This window comes from Elephas maximus, chromosome 2, assembly GCF_024166365.1.
Source record: "Elephas maximus indicus isolate mEleMax1 chromosome 2, mEleMax1 primary haplotype, whole genome shotgun sequence".
NCBI classification, from domain to species: domain Eukaryota; kingdom Metazoa; phylum Chordata; class Mammalia; order Proboscidea; family Elephantidae; genus Elephas; species Elephas maximus.
This window is the reverse complement of record NC_064820.1, coordinates 196,930,748-196,948,995: the sequence shown is the minus strand read 5'-3', so window position 1 is coordinate 196,948,995 and position 18,248 is coordinate 196,930,748. Positions and strand designations below refer to the sequence as shown.

General features: G+C 57.7%; 2 protein-coding genes across 2 annotated transcripts in view; one reads left to right on the top strand and one right to left on the bottom strand.

Moving 5' to 3' along the window:
• LOC126070315 (BRCA1-A complex subunit RAP80-like) overlaps positions 1-4,985 on the top strand; it is a 186,671-nt gene extending 181,686 nt beyond the window's left edge. The window contains exons 28-33 of the mRNA XM_049874381.1: positions 1,424-1,519; positions 1,697-1,796; positions 3,549-3,732; positions 3,837-3,992; positions 4,170-4,403; positions 4,480-4,985. Of these exons, the coding sequence (XP_049730338.1) occupies positions 1,424-1,519; positions 1,697-1,796; positions 3,549-3,732; positions 3,837-3,992; positions 4,170-4,403; positions 4,480-4,624 (915 nt within the window). The 3' untranslated portion in view covers positions 4,625-4,985. The remainder of the gene's footprint in view (positions 1-1,423; positions 1,520-1,696; positions 1,797-3,548; positions 3,733-3,836; positions 3,993-4,169; positions 4,404-4,479) is intronic.
• Positions 4,986-5,825: 840 nt separating this feature from the next.
• UNC5A (unc-5 netrin receptor A) overlaps positions 5,826-18,248 on the bottom strand; it is a 68,379-nt gene continuing 55,956 nt past the window's right edge. Inside the window, exons 3-15 of the mRNA XM_049874383.1 lie at positions 16,729-16,872; positions 16,393-16,496; positions 16,091-16,271; positions 14,464-14,628; positions 13,293-13,481; positions 12,884-13,186; positions 8,391-8,478; positions 7,979-8,147; positions 7,572-7,805; positions 7,253-7,402; positions 7,001-7,165; positions 6,251-6,429; positions 5,826-5,991 (exon numbers count right to left, since the gene is read on the bottom strand). Coding sequence (XP_049730340.1) covers positions 5,826-5,991; positions 6,251-6,429; positions 7,001-7,165; positions 7,253-7,402; positions 7,572-7,805; positions 7,979-8,147; positions 8,391-8,478; positions 12,884-13,186; positions 13,293-13,481; positions 14,464-14,628; positions 16,091-16,271; positions 16,393-16,496; positions 16,729-16,872 — 2,237 coding nt within the window. The remainder of the gene's footprint in view (positions 5,992-6,250; positions 6,430-7,000; positions 7,166-7,252; positions 7,403-7,571; positions 7,806-7,978; positions 8,148-8,390; positions 8,479-12,883; positions 13,187-13,292; positions 13,482-14,463; positions 14,629-16,090; positions 16,272-16,392; positions 16,497-16,728; positions 16,873-18,248) is intronic.

The window sequence follows — 18,248 nt, the reverse complement described above, 5'->3', positions numbered from 1 at the left end:
ATGGATGGGACGGCACCTGGGATCCTCTCAGCTGCATAGTGTTACTGTTGCTGTATACAGCATGCAGACATGTGGGGACCAGGGAGATGGCCCAGGCCCCAGTTGTCTGGATCCCCCTCTGCCACTTCCTCTCTCAGGTCTTCAACACCTCTTTGGGCATTACCTGGGGAAGGTGGGCAGAGGCCTCTTCTGCTCTCGAACCACCCAAATCTGTCTCCTCCCCGCACTGGGGCTCAGCCTAGGGTGGGAGGGCACAAGACATCTTTCTTGGGGGCCCCCACAAACCTGGCTCTGTCTTTCCTTCCGCCTTCCCTTCCCCAGACTGGGGCTCCTTTATCTTGTCTCAGAGCAGGCAGCTCTGCTACTCCTCATATTTGGCCTCCCCAAGACTGACCTCCCCTCATCCTCTCTCTTATTCCCTCTGGTTTCTGTGTTTGAGACAATGAGCATAGGATACCCCCTAAAAAAAAAATCCATTGCTGTCGAGCCAATTCTGACTCATAGCAACCCTATCCGACAGAGTAGACCTGCCCCATAGGGTTTCTAAAGAGCAGCTGGTGGATTCGAACTGCTGACATTTCGGTTAAGAGTCAAACGCTTAACCAGAACACCTTAAAAAATATATAAGTTAAAATGGAAACAGGGATACCAGGAAATATCGTTGGTGGAACAGGTTGGGTTAATATTTCTAAAATATCCTGCCACAAAGATGTCCAGATCTCCTCCCCGGCTCCTACTTGGGGCAGAGCAGTCATTTTCTCCTAAGGGCCACAGAATTATTCCACTCCCCTGCCCCTTCCTCTGAGAAGGCATGCCAAGAAGAGAGCATTCCTAAGTGCAGTCACGCCCCTTGTTGCTAAGGTTACTGTTTAAGTTCAGTTTCCCACAATAGAGGGTCATTGTTCTTGCCACCTCTCCATTCTGCCCAGGTACACAGGAGCCAAGTTCCCACAAACGTGGCTCTGTACCCAACTCCATGCATTCTTGCTTCTCAAGTGACTCTCCCTAGTTGTTTCTGCAAGAGCAGAATCTGCTGTCATTGAGACCTCTGAGCCTTCTCTGTCCTGTCTTCTCAAACACACAGTACTCACTTTCCCAGCTCTGTTCATTCCTAACCCAAATATGCAGGACCATTCCATCTGGGCAAACATCTTAAATCCTCAGGCCATCTGAGCATCCTGGAACTAATAATAGAAGATGGCGGTCAGTGCTTATTAATAGGTTTCTTCACATTGAAAGTCTCCTGAGGAAAGGGAAGGGGGCAGAGGGCAAGGGCTTGAACCACATGGCAAGTGGGAATGGATCCTGCTCGGGGAAGGGAGGAAATCATATGCGTGGTGGGAGGCAAGCTTTGGGGAGACAGAGTGAGCTTCCACTGCTGTAAGGGGCCTCCAGCTTCCCGTCCTCCTCGGTGCCGCCCCAGGCCATCCTCCTGAACGGGACCAAGGGTTTCAACGCGTCAGACTGTGAGGGCCGAGACGTCGTTGCTCTGCTGCGGGAAGCCATCAGGCGCAAAAAGGTAGAAGCTTGCCTCCATGAGTCCCTGGGTTGGCAGGGCTTGGCAGGCCTTGGGGGAAAGCAGAGGGTCTCCTCTTCCTGAGAAGAGGTCCCTCTAGCAGTAGAGACCTTTGGGTCCAGTGACAGTTGCCATGACAACCACGTTGCCCAGCAACCAGCAGCATCCTTTTGTATGCAGGCAGTGGATCTGAATGTGGTTGCCATTGTCAATGACACGGTGGGGACCATGATGTCCTGTGGCTATGAAGACCGCCGTTGTGAGGTTGGCCTTATCGTCGGTGAGGAGAGGCCCTACTCTTTTGCGCCCCTACTGCCTGTTAGTTCACTGCCTGATGTTGAGTCCTCAGGGTAGATGTCCCCTGGCATTGGGAATGTGGGATCATTCCCGTCTGATCCAATGGGGCCCTGGAAAGTACAACTGGGCTGGGAGTCTGAAGCTTGGGATGCTAGCCCAGCTCAACCACTGACACACATTCAGTTAAACTCTCTGAGCCTCAGTTTGTCCATCTGTAAAATGAACCTGAGGTATGGAGTCATAGATTTGGATGGAAATACATTGCTATTTCTATCCATATGGAGTCCTTGGGTGATGCAAATGGTTAATGAGCTCAGCTGCTAACCGAAACGTTGGGGGCTGGAGTCCACCTAACAGCATCTCAGAAGAAACCCCTGTGATCTACTTCTGAAAAAGCAGCCATTGAAAAACCCTATGCAGGACAGTCCTAATCTGACACACATGCGGTAGCCAAGAGTCAGAACTGACTGGACAACAACTGGTAGGGTTTTTTCCTATCTCTATGACCTTGGGCACATCACTAGAGCCTGTTTCCTCATCTCTAAGATGGACATAATGATAAAGCCTGTCCCAAGGTGTCGTGAGGATAAGTAAGAAGGGTTAGAAGTGGTGTGTGCCTGGCTCAGGGTGTGCACTCTGAGTTTGGGACTGACTGGGGGCGGGGCAATGAGCTGGGAGGGCCCAGCACCTGCTTTGATGCTCCAACGTGTCTTTATTAAGCACCTACCCTGTGGCCAGCTGGGGGCTGGACGAAGGAGCAGAAAGACACATAAAAGAAGGTGAATCCCTGCCTTCTTGGAACTGACTGCCCAGTAGGGAGTTGAGCCCAGAGTAGCAGGTGACAGTTAGAGAGAGGTCAGATTCCAATAGGGCCAAGATCAAGAAGAAAGAGATACTGGAATGAGGGGGACTTAACAAAGCCTGGAAAGAAAGGATTTGGCTCTATGGGGGTGGAGGGCTCCCCATAGTCTCTTGGACATGGGTCTCTTAGAACACAAGGCACACGATGGCCTCCCATTGGCCTGGCATGGGGCAGGTGGTCACCAAAGCCACACCCAGATCTCCTTGTGCATAAACAACAGGATGGATGGATCCCAGGTGGAGGCCAACAAAGAGGCCACCTGCCTAGAACTGAAAATATGTTGGGAAGAGGAAGGAAATGCCTTTACCCACAGTGGGCCTGCTGCCTGTGATGCCTTTTCCTTTCTGTGCTTCTTGATGCCAAGGCCCTATTCAAATATCACCTCTTCTCTGGAATTTTCTTGACCCTCTGAGCTTTCCCATGCTCTTCTTCGTGCCTCTCCCAGAGCCCATGCAGGTGGCGGCAAAGCTGGCTGCTTACTGTCCATCCTCTGGCCAGACCATAGAGCTCCTCAAGGCTGATTTCTCACCAGGTTCCCAGCTCCTGGTCTGGCACCTGAGTTTGAGGGCCTGAGAGGCTATTCCCAGGAGCTGGGGCTTCTCATTGCAGATGGTGGGGAGCTGTCATACCTCCAGGGGAAGGATATGACTGAGAGGTATTCTAGAAAGAGCATTCTGGGCTAGCATGGCAGAGGTACTAATGTCAGGGCATCAGAAAGGAAGGAGGACCAGGACCGGGTAGGCAACAAGTGGTGAGCGTGGGCAGATGGAGAGGTCAGCAAGGAGCCCCAGCTGTGCCGTCTGGGAATGGGAAGGGCTCAGAGGGGCCTGGTCCCTGCCACTGAACGGATCCCTCCCGGTCTGGCCTCTTCAGGAACGGGCACCAATGCCTGCTACATGGAGGAGCTCCAGAACATGGAGGGTGTGGATGGGAACTCTGGCCATATGTGCATCAACATGGAGTGGGGCGCCTTTGGAGATGATGGTGCGCTGGGTGTTCTCAGCACCCACTTTGACGCTAGTGTGGATGGGGCGTCCATCAACCCTGGCAGGCAGAGGTGGGCTGGGCCCAGGCGGTGGGGGGTGGCGGGGCCAGCACCAACAGCAATGGTAGCTGATGGAGTTTCCTGTCCTGTGTGCATATGCACATACATTTACACAGGTTTGAGAAGCTCATCAGTGGCATGTACTTGGGGGAGATTGTCCGCCACATCCTGTTGCATTTGACCAGGCTTGGTGTGCTGTTCCGGGGCCAGGAGACCCAACGCCTACAGACCAGAGACATCTTTAAGACCAAGTTTCTATCTGAGATTGAAAGGTGCCTGTGGTGTGCATCCACCTCCCCCACCTTCCCCACCTTCCAAAAGAGCCTATCTCCATGGTGGGTGGGGTGCTGGGGGGGGCACCCTGGAGGATGGAGACGTGAGAGGAGTCATAGTGGGGGCTGCTAATGCAGGACCCCGTTTCTGGCCTCCAATCCCTCCCTGCTCCCCAGCGACAGCCTGGCCCTGTGGCAGGTCCGAGCCATCCTGGAGGATCTGGGGCTGCCCCTGACCTCGGATGACACCCTGATGGTCCGAGAGGTGTGCCAGGCAGTGTCCCAGCGGGCTGCCCAGCTCTGTGGGGCAGGCGTGGCTGCCGTGGTGGAGAAGATCCGTGAGAACCGGGGTTTGGAGGAGCTGACGGTGACCGTGGGAGTGGATGGGTCCCTCTACAAGCTGCACCCTCAGTGAGGGTGGGAGCCCAGGCTGGGCAGGGAGACAGGGCCAGCTGGCCTAGACTCACCCCAGCCTCCACCCTCTCAGCTTCTCCAGCCTGGTGGCAGCCACTGTGCGGGAGCTGGCCCCTCGGTGTGTGGTCACCTTCCTGCATTCGGAGGATGGCTCTGGCAAAGGTGCAGCCCTGGCCACTGCTGTCACCTGCCGCCTCGCCCAGCCACCCCAAGTCTGAGGACATTTTCAGGAACCATGGGGTCTCAGCCCAGGCTTACTGCACCATGGTCTGGGTCCAGCCTGCCCCTGCACACCAGGACCCCCAGAACAGCCCGTGAATGCATGACACCTCAGTGGTCACCCAGCCTCAGCCCCTGGCTTTCCCTGAGAGAAGTGACACTTGGGTTAGCAATATATATATATATATATATAATTCATTTACATTCACGTCCGCTAAAATCCCTACGCGCCCCGGCTGCTGGGCAAGGCTGTGTACATAAGGCCAAGTGTAAGTGCGTGAATGCACTTAAGACGGAGTCAGGACACAAACTTCACACGGTGGCCCGCATGGGAATCAGCCAGCCCCGGGACAGCACGCCTGGCATGCACACTCGCCATTGCCCAGCATGGGGCTCCCATTGCATATTCACACGCCCTGCCAGGCAGGGCACCTCGTGGCTGGAGCCTGGGGTCAGGGGCCGGGGTTTGGGGGTTGCTGCCCAGTGTCCTTGGTGGGTAGGAGCAGGGCGGCATGTGAGAGGCAGATGTGTACAAACACTGGGGGGTGTGAGGGACGTGGGCGAGACCCTGGTGCACAGGCGTGAGATGTGACGGTGGTAGAGGGCATCCACACGGTGGAGGTGGGTGCATGTGCGATGGGCGCACAAGCTGGGTGTGTGCATGTGCCCATGTGTGGTTGTGTGCCTGAGTCCAGAGGCCTCTCCTGCCTGCCCAGCTGTGCCCTTGGTCCCACAGGCTTGGAGCAGGCCCTCAGAGATGCCCCTACCCAGCAGGCACAGAAACGTTTGCATAAGGTCCAGCTCAGGCAGGAGGTGGGACCGTGGCCCGAGCCCAGTGTGTGCGTGCATGTCCGTGTGCATGCGGGGCCCTGGCCAGGGACAGGAGGAGAGGTAGCATCACACGCACAGACACACACACAAATGGGCTGGGACTGGCCTGGCTCCCAGCACTGTCTCCCTGGGCCCCAGGGGCTAGAGCAGAGTCAGAGCAGGTGGCAGTGCCAGCCTGGCCAGGCAGGCCACAGAGGGAGGGAACTTGGGCAGGGTCTGAAGGACTGGTGTTAAGGGACAGCATCAGCTAGGTGGGGGCCTGTCCAGAAAGTTCTCCCTGGGGTGGGGGAAGGGCCCCTGCCCGGCATCTGTCTGTCCCTGGCAGGTGCCAAAGCTGGTGAGAATGTAGGTATTGGAGGCCCAGTGGCCTCAGCACTCGGCCTCCGACACCGTGAAGAGGCCAGAGTCTGGCTGGCCCAGTCCGGCCACGGCGGCGGCCAGCTGGCTGAGGTTGCCGTTGGGGAAGTGCCGTGCCTCCCACAGGTTGAGGATCATGGCTGTGGGGCTGGGCTTGGAGGCAAAGAAGCTGAGATGGCTGTGGAGGGGAGGCAAGCCAGTCAGCAGCCGGTCTCAGCCCAGGTTGGCTGCCCCCTGCACCACATCCCGTCCCCTTCCCCACCTACCCAGGGCAGGGCTTCCCTTCTGCCAAGCACTAGGGCTGCTGGTTGACACAGCCCAGGCCCCCCACGATCTGGAAAGAAGCCTTGACCTCCTGTCTATTCCCCCTCCCGCCCTGCCCACCCAGCTGGACTGCCGCTGAAGCCCCTGCCACTCCTCGCCCATCCCCCACCCACCTGTCCAGGTGGAGTTTCTGGGCCAGAGTCCGCCAGTCAGCACCCCGGCTGCAGGGTGGGTCTAGGCTGGTAATGATTTTCTGCCGAATGAGGAAGGGGATCTTGAAGGCACTGGGGCCCACCAGGGCTGGGACCCCCCCTTCACTCTCCAGAGCCAGCAGCTCAGCAAACCTTGTGTCCTGGGGATGGGAGGAGTGGAGGGACCATTAGAACTTTCACACCCAGCCCCACTGTTGCCTCCTGATGGCACGCTCCTGGGTGGGGGTCTGGCACCTCCTGAGCTCCCTAGCTCAGAGGTGCAGTGACTTGCCTGCATCACACACCAGTAGCCCTACCATCCACCCCTCCAGGCCACCTCTGCCTGGCCCCTGCTGACCCTCACTGTTCTCCACTCACTGCCTCTGTCCTGCCCCCTCACAGCCCCTCACTGCTGCCTGCCAAAGTCCTACTCATCCTTCCAGGCTGAGTACAAAGCCCCTGCTCAGGGAAGCCCTCCCAAACCCCAAGTGGGCTCTGACTCCCTGCCCCCACTCCATCTCCATGCTTCTCCATCCTTTTCAACTGCCCTCCTGAGAGTCTAATTGCATTTGTTTATACTCGCAACAGACTCTTCCCCAGGAGACTCAGAGTAGCTACCAAGGGCTTCTTATGAGGAGGCAGGCCTAGGTGGGCTTGGTTAGGCCCAGAGGGTGGAGCATTCTGCGGGTTGGGAGCACAAGCATGGCAGCGTCAAAGCCCTCTCCCACCCACCTTGGTGATGTTGAAGTTGACGTTGAAGCTCTGCCCGTCGCCCTCCACCTGCCACACCCACACCTTGCAGGCCAGGTCGCTGGTGCTGGGGCTGACGCGCTCCAAGGTGAAGGTGCAGTGCAGGTACTGCTGCGTGCCATTCCAGATGTGATAAAAGGGGATCTCCTGTGGGGGAGGGGCAGAGGGGTGGTGCCTGGTCAGGTGCGCCCAGCACCAGAGAGCCTGAGTCTGGCTTGCAGGCCCAGGCCTCACCTGGTAGCTGACGAGCAGCTTGCTCTTCCACAGGGAGCTGGGCATGTCATGGATGGACAGGCGCAGATTGTGGTAACTGTCCTTGAAGTGCAGGACCCCGGGCTCCTGGATCAGCTGGCCCCCCAGCTGCTTCTCCAGCTGCACCACCTCCTGCAGAACCCAGGGAGGTCGGCTGTGTCTGGGGGTGCCCTCCCACCACCTACCCCCACCTGCCCATCCACCTTTGCAAGGCGGCCTGCATGCCTAGGAACTGGGGTGGTCAGCCGCAGTTCTAGGCCCAGTACACGCCCCAGTGGCAGGGCCAACAGGGTAGCGGTACCTTAAGGGCATCGTGGGTGTCATGCAGGCAATAGACTCGGATGTTATACTCAAGTGAGGTGCAGGCCATAGGTGCGAACAGGAGCAGCTTGAGGCGCTTGGCTGCGGCCACGCTGAGGGCCTCTCCAACCAGGGCAAAACGGCCCAGCTGCTCAGTGAAGATATAGCAGGCGCCGGCCTCCAGCTGGCAGTAGTAGAGGTGGGAGGGCGCCTCCTCACCCAGGTGCAGCACGTCCTGCAGGCAGGCCTCGCAGTCAGTGCAGCCCGGCCTCTCAGCCCTCAGGCCACCACGCTCTGAGAATCGGCCAAGAGACTCAGGGGAGCAGGAGTGGCTTAAGGCTGCATGGCTGCCTCTTCACGTGGAGGCTAGTGCTGGGGGGCTGCGGGCTTGGGACTACCCCAGCTCACCTCCCAGCTGCCCTCACATGACTGCTTCTTGAGGCGCAGGCTCCAGCTCTCGGGGCTGGGCTCCCCGCAATGGTCCATCGCAAGGATGACAGGCCGCGTGAGCAGGACTCCGGGGGGCCCACAGCTAACGATGGGACTCAGCAGGGTCTGACAGCCAGCTAGGGGCAACCTCAAGTGGGGAAACGGGGGCCAGAAGGGAGAGGTGTCAGTGGGCTGTCCTAGGGGGCAGGACAGAGCATCCCAAGATGGGGTACTGTGTAGCTGAGTGGGCCTCGGGATAGAACTTAGGGTTCCCCTTGGGGTGGCTCTTCCCCCACCCTCCAGGCCAGACCAGGCAGCAGCACAGTGACAGAAGGCAGAAGGTGGGACCAGAGGAACCCCCCACCCTGTGTAGCAGGGCCTGTGCCCACACCTCACATCCTCAGGCTTGTGCAGTGTGAGGTAGATCTCGTAGATCTTCCCCCGGGGTATGGCATCTGGGGGGATGAGAAGGCTGATCCCTGAAACAAGACAGGGAAACCAGGTTATCACACAGCTCCACCCTGCCCAGTGGGGGTGGACCACCCGTGCCAGCCTGCCCCGGGGACAGAGGAGCCACACAGACCACTATGCGGTCCAACTGCCCACACTGACTGAGCAGCCCCCCACCAAAGGCATGACACTGGGTCACAGGGACCCCAACAGTGGCTGAGAGAACTGGGGGAAAAACATGCCTAGTTAGCCTAAGCACAAAAAATTCTGGTGTCGAGTATGCTGCACCCACCTCCACTGTCACACAGAAGGCACTGGGTGTGACCTGCCTCCTCGGTAAAGTCCAGTCCCTGAACTGGCACGTGCTGCCCATCACCTCTGACCCCAAATACCTTTCAGCCCAGCACAAGCCGAATCCTCGGCCATTCCAGACCCACTGCTCTGACCACGCCTCTGTCTGTCTGGGTGGTCTGCCCTTGTGCTGCTCAGGGTCCTCCTTCCCCATTGGTGGCCACCTCTGGGAGCTCCCTGCTGCTTTGTGTGATTTTGTTCCCCACTAGGCAGCGAGCTCCCTGCAGTGGGGACAGGCCTTCAAGGGCACTTCTCCTAGCCCTCCCTGGTCTGGGAGCCATGTCAGACACTCTCTTGTTTGGGCTAATTCATCTCTGCCGCTAGCAGGGGCGGATTATCCAACAGGCGAAGTATGCACAGTGCTTATCTTGCTTACCAGATCATCTATGGTGAGAAATTTCACATTTTTTCACCACCTCAAAGACTCTGCTTCTGGGTATGGCTGGCCTCTCTCCCAACCCCACAGCACTGTCCTATAGAATCAAAGTCTCTCTTTAAATTTACAATCCCTGACAGAGCAGATGACCCAGGAAGCAAGGTAAGCACAGGCTGACTTGTACTTGCTTACTAATCTACAGTGAACAATTTCACAGGGGCCCCTGGTCCCCAGCTTCTTGCAGAGCCTGGCGCAGGGCCATGTCAGAAAGCATCTGCTGAGGAGGAGTGATTCCAGGGAGGAGGCAGTGAGTCAGAACTCGACAAGCACAGGGCTGGGGAGTTATTCCAGGGGTGCCCAGGAGTGGTCCTGCTCCTAACTTCCTTCCCTTTTAGGACAGTGTTATGTCCCCCCAAAAGATATGCTTAAATCCTAACCCCTGTACCTTTTGGGAAATAGGGTTTTTAAAGATGTTATCAGTTAAATTAACATGAGGTCACACACACACACAAAAAAAAAACAAGCCCATTGCTGTCAAGTCCATTCCGACTCATAGCAACCCTATAGGACAGAGTACAACTGCTCCATGGGGTCACACTAGAGCAGAGTCAATCCTAATCCCATATGACTGGTGTCCTTATAAAAGGGGAGAAGAGACACAGAGGCACACGGAGGAAAACAGCCATGTGAGGATGGAGGCAGAGACGGGGCTATGCTGCAGCTTCAAGCCAAGGAATGCCTGAGGCTTCCAGAAGCTGAGAGAGACATGAGAGAATCCTCCCCTAGGGCCTTCAGACACAGCATAGCCTGGCTGACACCCTGAATTCAGACTCCAGCCTCCAGAACTGTGAGACGATAAATTCCTGTTCTTATAAGTCACCTAGTTTATGGTACTTTGTTAGGGCAGACCTAGGAAACCAGTACAGACAGGGAACCCCTATATCAGGAGGGGCCTCGGAGGCTCAGGATGGGGGAGGGGAGACATCTGACTCTACCCTACCAAGTTCAACAGCATACGCATGATCTCTAGCGCAGGAAATCCTGGAGAAGGGCTGGGCTGGAGTACCACTATGTTACAGAGAACTAAGCCCAGGAGAGGGAAGCCATTGATTCACAGCTTCTGCTTCCCTCACTCACTGCACTGCTTCTTGGTTCCAGCCACTAATGTTGGTCATGATCCCAGACACTCACCTGTTAAGTTTTATTGGTGGTGGAGGGACACACCTGAATACTAACGCGAGTACTCTGTAAGTCAACGAACCCTGCTCCCATGAAGCTCTCAGCCCAGTGGGGGATAAAGACAAGTTCACTGCAGCAAAGGGCACTGGGAACTGGGGGAGAGAGCTCAAAGGGGTGGCAGCCACCCACTGTGGGAACGCAAAGCACCTGCTGTGTGCCTGCCTCCCCTTCTCTGAGCTGTATAGGTACCACCTCCTTTCAAGGTCCTAACAGCCCTGTGAGAGGTCCCTTATCACCTCTGTCTGCAGAAGGCACAATAGGCACAGAAAGGAGGAGCTGTCTAGGCCCAGGCTTGAAGTGGAAACCACAGATCTGACAAGTGCAAGGGGGGAGGGGTGGGCAGAGGGATTTGCATGCAAAGGCGTCATGAATTGAATTGTGTCCCCCCAAAATATGTGGTGGAATCCTAACCCCTACACCTGTGGATATGATCTAATGTACGGTAATGTAATCACGTTCCATAATGCAATCTAATGAAATCAATCAGTTGAGGTCAGACTAGTGTAGGTGGATCCTAAACCTAATCACTTCTGAGTTATATAAAGAGCAGCACAGACCAGAGACACACCTACACAGGCAGGGGAAGACAGACACCACATGAGGCTCCTCTACAGGCCAAGGAACCAGGCTACTGACAAGGAAGGGACAGGCATGGCTGAGACCCTTTTTGGCCTTTGAGCTTTCAGAATTGTGAGAAGATAAATTTCTGTTCTTTAAAGCCACCCACTTGTGGTATTTGTGTTATGGCAGCACTAGGTAACTGAGACAAAGGGCTGGGGGCAAAGAGCGGCACACTGTGTTTGGGGTGCTATGCCAGCTGAGCCAATCCTGGCTGTGCATGCAGAAGAGGGCAGGGGGACAAAACTAGAGACAGCAGAAAGATGAGGGGTTGTCAGGGGTCTAGGGAGGGGGAGGGATCAACAGGTGAAACACAGGGCATTTTTAGATTTTTAGGGCAGTGAAACTATTCTGTATGATACTGTCATGGAAGACACATGACATGCTTTTGTCACAGCCCATAAGACTATACAACACACAGAGTGAACCCTAACGTAAACTAGGGTCTTTAGTTAATAATCATGTATGAGTAGTGGTTCGTCAGCTGTAACAAATGCACCACAGGAATGCAAGATGTAAATAATAGGAGAAATACTGTGGGGTGGGGGGGCGTAGATGGGAACTCTGCTTTCTGTGCAATTTTCCTATAAACCTCAAACTATTAAAAATATTGTCTCTCTATTTAAAAAAACAAAAAACAAGTGTGCATATGAGGAAGAGGCCATAGCAACCAATGGGGGATGGGCCGCGGTACAGACTAAACAGGGGAGGGGCATGATCAACTCCCACTTCTGTGAAGCAAATGTTTGGAGCTAGGGAACTCAGGCAACTCAGCAAGAGGTGGGAGTGGCCCTGGGCAGGAGAGAGGCCCTGGGGAGGGAAGCAGCAGAACTGCAGGGGCCGTTTAGGAGGAAGAACGACAAGGCTTGGCGTTTGACTGAAACTCATGTGCGGGACGAGTGGGCAAGTGAGGAGGAGCAGGAGGTCAAGCTGACCCCGAGTTTCTGGCTTGACCAACCAGACTGACCTACCCCTGAGCTGGGGAAAAGTGGGAAGAGGTGGTTCCTGGGGGAAGGTGGGAGATAGCTCTGTTTTAGGCATGAGGAATTTGAGATGCTATAAGACAGGCAGATGGAGCTGCCCAGGAGGTGGTGGACGCCCGGGAGGCTGGGAGTGGAGGAGTGGGGCCGGGATTAAGGCCCTGTCTGTGGGTGAGGTCACTGGGGAGGAGGGCGCCAGGGGGGAGTTCCGAGGAGCACCTACATTTAAGGAACAGGTGTCAGGAGCAGCTGGAAAATCAGAAGCCTAGAGGCCACCGAAGCCGAGGGGGTCGAAAATTTCAGGGTGGGAGTGGCCAGCCACATCAGTGGCTGTGTGCTTTCTCTCAAGATGACCACTGGAAGAGTTGTGGATTCACTAACACTGTGTCTTGGAGACCCTGGCACACGGTTTCCAAGTGGTGGTGGTGGGAAGCCAGGATGCATGGGTGGGGGGGCCCATGACCCCCAAGGTCCCCTCTGTGGCAGCACACAGTTTGGCCAAGTTTCCGAGAGTGTGTGAGCTCCTCGGGGCCTGGGCCTGCTGCACCTCTGGGCCCCAGAGCCCAGCAGAGCCTGGCACAAAGACCAGCTGTCTGTGTGTACCAATGGACAGTGCTTCTGTGTCCTCAGGCCACAAAAAGGAGATAGCTCCAATACAGTGACCCCCCCCGCCCCCCGCCCGCCAGCCACTCCCTGGGTTCTCTGCAATCCCACCCTCTTTCTTTGCTGGCCTTGGCCCTGGCTTGACTCCCTAGGGAGAGGCTCGGCGGCACAGAGGACCCTCTGGACCGTGCCGTCCTCCTCCAAAAGGGAAATGGAAGCTGATCTTGCCTCTCCAACCTTCCCGGGGCCCTCTGGGGCTCTTCTTACCTGTGTTCGGGACCATCAGCCTGCCCCCAAGGAAGTTGAAGGTCCCATAGGCCATGTTGCTAGTGCCTCGGGGCAGGGAGCGGAAGTAGTTCTGCGTGGAGAGGCGGGAGACGAAGTCCTCGGCCTCAGAGGTGGGCGAGCTGTGGTGCAGCGTGTGGCGGCCACCGCCCAGCGGGCTGAGCAGGTGCCCATTAGAGAGCTGGAACTTGGGGCTGGGCCCGTCCTGCCGGGTACATAGGCTGCCCTGGTAGGTGGTGGTGGTGGTGCTGAGGTCAGGCTGGATGGTGAGCAGATGGGGGTTGTCTGCAAGCACCAGGACACACTCAGGGTAGGGTCCCCAAGTGCTCCCTGCCTTGTGGCCCTTGGCTGTGGGCCTGGAGGGGGGAGTGCTGGGGGCAGGGGGCTGCACCTGCTTTGCTGGGCTTGATGCTGACAGGCTGGAAGCCTGAGGTGAGGATGGATGAGTCGGCCACGTCGGAATCCAGCCCCTCCTTCTTTCGGCAATATACCAGGATGAGGACAAGCAGCAGCAGAACCAGACACACGGCCACCGCAATGAGGCCCACGTAGAGGGCCACATCCTCGGGGCCAGAGGCAGCTGTGAGAGAGAGGTGGCCTTGGGAGGGGCAGGGTGCAGGAATAGCCGCTCAACAGCAGAAGGCTGGGAAGGAGGGATCGGTGGTCTGCACCTCGGAGGAAGGAGTCTACACTCCTTGGGCAAGGGACATTTGCTGGGGGAAGGCGGCCCAGGGCATAGGGACGGCAAATGCAGATCTGACTCCTGAAGCTGCCAGTACCTTGCTGTGTGCCTTTGAGCAAGTCATATCCCCTCAAGAGCTTGGGATCCCGGTTGAGGTTGGTACCAGGAGAGTGGAGGAGGGGGATAGCTACTTCCCCAGGGGCATCAACTGGGGTGGGGGGTGAGCTCCTGGGACTCCCAGAGCAGCCCCTTCCTGGATGGGCCTGCCCTGGGCTAGGGCGGGGGAAGGGGTGATTGGCTGCTTGGAGGGAGCTATATTGATTTTTAGAAGGGTTTTGCGTAATGGAAGAAATGTCTATCAGAAAGGAATTGACACAGATAATTAGGTTTTTAATTGAAAGAATGGGGGAGGGTGTGTTCTAGAGAAAAAATCCAACTGAGATCTTTAGTTGTTAGTTATGGCCTTGTAATTAACAGGCCTCACAAGCCTGGCATCCCCATAGGACTTGTGGGTGCACTGGGGGCAGTGGGATGAAGCTGCAGGAGAGGAGGGGCCAAGGTGGGTGGCCAGGGCTGGGGGGTCTGAGTGAGTGTGTGCAGATGGGTGTGTACAAGTAAGGTTCAAGTGTGGGTATTCCACAGGAGGGGCAGTTGGGTGGTGGGAGATACGGGGACACTGTGCACATATATGTGGCTGTGTTAGGAATGACGGGTATCCCTGAGGGCCCTGCGTTTTGGAGAGGGGGTGCAGCCTCAGCAGGGGAATGACTCCATAGCCACTACCTGCCCAGGGTGGGGGCAGTGAGTGACTGGGAGCCCAAGAGGGCAGGGGCAGCACTGGCCAACTGTGGAGAGGACCCTAGGGGGTAGGGGGACTCACTGTGCACACAGAGGTCACTGGTGCAATTGCGGGTGTCTAGGTCTGCGCCTGGGCACTCCTCGCCTCCGTTTCGGGGTGCGGGGTCAGAGCACTCGCGGCTTCGCCAGTGGGTGCAGTCAAGCCCGCAGGCTGACCACTTGCTCCATGGGCTCCAGCTGCCGTCCACTGTTCGTGAGAGACAGATACCGACAGAGGGGGGAGGGATGGCACAGTCAGCTAGAGTGGCCAAGGCAGGCTGTCTGCACTGTGGCCCTGCTGGGTGTCCAGAGCAGGCAGAACGAGCTGGCGGGGCTCTGGGGTGCAAAGGCAGGCCTAGGCCCACCAGTGTGCCCTGGCTCATGTCCAGCTGGCCTGGATGATGCATGCTAATGACGGGAGAGGCACAGATGACACCAGGGGCTGCTCGCTCTGCCCACACCAGGGAGGCTGTCCAGCCTGGGCCGTCAGGGCTCTCGGGCCCATGATGACCCTTCTGAGCCCAGGCCCAAGCTGGATCCTGCAGCCCCAGGCTGAGCCCTGTCCTGCCCCACACCAAGTCCTAGACCCTGCCCTCCGACTGTAGCCCAACCTAGTTGAGATCCTGCGATGCAGACTCAGCCCTGACCCTGGACACAGACCGAGCCCTGACTCAACTACAGGATGGACCTGGTCTTGGCCTCAGACAGTCTGGCCCTGGGTGCAGGTGGGTGAGATGGAGCCATGGGTGGGCAGGCTGGTGGCGAGATGGAGCCGGGCACGGAGATGGCGTGGTGAGAGCGATGCAGGGGCGGTGGCCTCTGGTACCTGGGCACAGGGTGGCGCAGGCTGTTTTCTGGACATTCTGCCCCTCACAGAAGGCGCCCCCGTTGAGAGGGGCCGGGTTGGTGCAGCTCCGGCTCCGTTTCTGCCAGCCACGCCCACAGCTGGCACTGCAGACGGACCACTCGGTCCACGTCGACCACCCACCATTCACTGGCCGGACAGAGAAGGACTGGGGTCAGGGAGCAGGGGCCTCCTCAGACTGCTGGCCCAGGGGCAGGGAGGGCAGGGGCTCTGGGCAGGGGCCAAGAACCTGGTGGGCTGCTGCTGTGCCAAGAGAGGAGCCTGGAGGGGAGGTTACTCTCATGCCTGCTGGCTCCCAGGGGTGGCAGCACCCACTCCACCATGTTCCCTTTGTCCAGCACTGTGGGCACTCAGGGTAGCCAAAATATTCTGCCAGTTCAGCCTCCAGCCCTGGCACACAAGCCCAGCCTTTTACGGGGGTGACTCTGCACCCTCTCTCTGCCTGCTCCTGGGGGTGGCCTGGACCCCTTGACTGCTTCCCACCCCTGGGGACACAGGGTGTGCTCTGCCATCTTTTCTAGACTCCCATCCTGTCCCCTCATGCTCCCTCTGCACAATGCCCCCAGCCCATAGTACCAACCTTCTAGAAAGTCAAGAAATGATCTGGCCAGAGGTGTCCACCACCCTACCCTACGCTCCGCCCAGCATGCCCCTTAGCCCCACAGCCCCGCCAGCCCTTTCCCTGGTTCCACAGTCAGGCCCAGCTCCATGGCCTTCCCCTGCCCCCAGTCACATACTGCCCTGCCCCCACGGCCACTTGTGACAACTGGGATCCCCCGCCCTGCCCACCGGAACCCAGGCCCACCGTAGACGATGACAGCTGCTGAGGCACTGCGGCGGCGTGCCACAATGTTCTTGGCCACACAGGTGTAGTTCGCCGTGTCAGCCAGGCGGGCCTGCCGCACCACCAGACTGTGCTCCCGTGTGATGTACACGTTGGGGTCCAGTGCTGGGTCCACCAGGTCCTCATTCCTGAGCCACTCCACCTGGGGGAGAGAGCCAGGTCAATGCAATGCCTACCAGGCAGCCCCATCCAGAGCAGGTGGGTTGGGCTGGGCATGCCAGATCCCACCCACCTGTGGAGTGGGCACTGAGCCCAGCTCTTACCTGGGCTGGGGGGATGCCCTCTGGCGGGCGGCATGGCAGCACGATGCCCTGCTCCAGGGACACCTCCTTGGCCAGCGGCTCCTGCTCGAAGTTCTTGCGCAAGTCTAGGGGAAGAGCCAGAGTGCCCCTGTCCCAATGCCTCAGGCCATGGCCCAGCCCAGCCAGCTCTGTCCAGGAAGGAGGAAGTGCCAGGTGCCCAGGATGGCATGCAGGAGCTGGGGAGCATCCATAGGCACTTCCTCCAGCCACCAAGCCAGGACTGTAGGCTTACTGACCAGACTCCTTCCTCCAGGAAGTAGCCCCGTTCCCTGCAGATAGCCCCAGCCCAATACTCACAGGCGATGCGGATGTAGGCCTTTTGGCTCTTGGTGGTGCCCGAGGAGCTCCAGGCCACGCACTGACACCAGTACTCCTCCAGCCCAAACACCTTCTCCACCTGCTGCCTCGACACGTTGATGCGCACCTCCATGGCCGGCAGCCCTGGGGGGAGGACGGGGGTAGCCAGTGTGCTGGCCACACAGCCTTGCCCAGGCCCACCATCCAGGGTGTGGGGACCCCTGCATTTCGGCCACTCCTGCTGTGGTCACTGGGGGGTATCCCTCAGGCTGAAGCGTATTCCAGAAGAGCTTCAGGGGGATTTGGGGGCTTCCTTTAACCCCCACTCATTCCACTTTATTACTGGAAGCCACTAATGGGGCTTCGCGTGGCTGTCTCAGAGACAACTGCACAAAGGAGCTTTGGGCCATAGGGTCTGGCCTCCAAGGACCCCGGGCAGAGCAGGCAGGGCAGCAGGGCTGAAGGGCTCTGTGGGTGAAGGAACGGTGAGGAAGGATCTGGTGCACCCCACCCCACCCCGCCTGGGGTTAGCAGGTAGCTCTTGACATGTGATAATATAATAACAGCCATTAATAGTATAATTACAGCGATTATGGAGTATGATGATAGACCCCTGGGACTTGGAGAGGCTGGTTATCTTATTAACCCACTGCCTTGAGTGGGTGTTGCTCCCACTCTGTGGATGAGGAAACAGAGGCTCAGAGAGGAGAGTGACATTTTGTCTGTACCCAGGGCTATCTGAATCCAGTGTGCTCAGGGTGATCTGCCTGGGGTGGGAGAGGGTGCAGACGGCCTGGAGGGAGCCTTGGAAACCAGCTCAGCTCTGACTGGGGAAGAGGATCCTTCTTGAGGCTGCCATTCCCAACCCAGAAAGGGGCCGTGCCGGGAGGGTCTAGGCCCCCCTGGGGACCTACAAGGGCGACACCAGCCCTAATCCAGTCACCTGGCCGGCAGCCAAAACTAGTGTCCCCAGAAGTGAGAAAAGACTGTTTGTTTCCAATTTCTCCTCCTCCTGACCCCAATTTCCCTTGGGTCATTGGTTTATCAGAAAGAGAGAGAGAGGCCGGGCTGCCAATGTGTTTCCATTGTTAACAGAGAAATTCAATTAGGGCTGCAGTGCTGGGTGGAGCAGGCCCAGCTGAGCTGTGGTGGGGTGACTCCTTCCCTCTTAATTTCTCTACCATGCCTTTCTCTGACCCCTTCCCAGAACCCTCCTCACGAGTCTCTCTGCTCTCCTATGGGGCCCCAGTTCTTCCATCATTCGGCTCTGCCCCCCTCCCGCCCAATCCTCACAGGAGATGCGGTACCACCAACGTTGAGGTCACTCTAACTGGGCTGTGTTTCTGGTCTGGGTACCACCTGTCCGCTTCTCCTGCCCTACCTGCCCTATTCTATAAGACATTGGGTATATAGGTTCCCTGGGGCTGGAGTGGGGGCTGAGAACCGGGGAGGGGGGGGCGTGGCCCTCACACAGGGACTCATGTATAGGAGAGGGGCTTCGGGTGCCAACTACCCCTGGG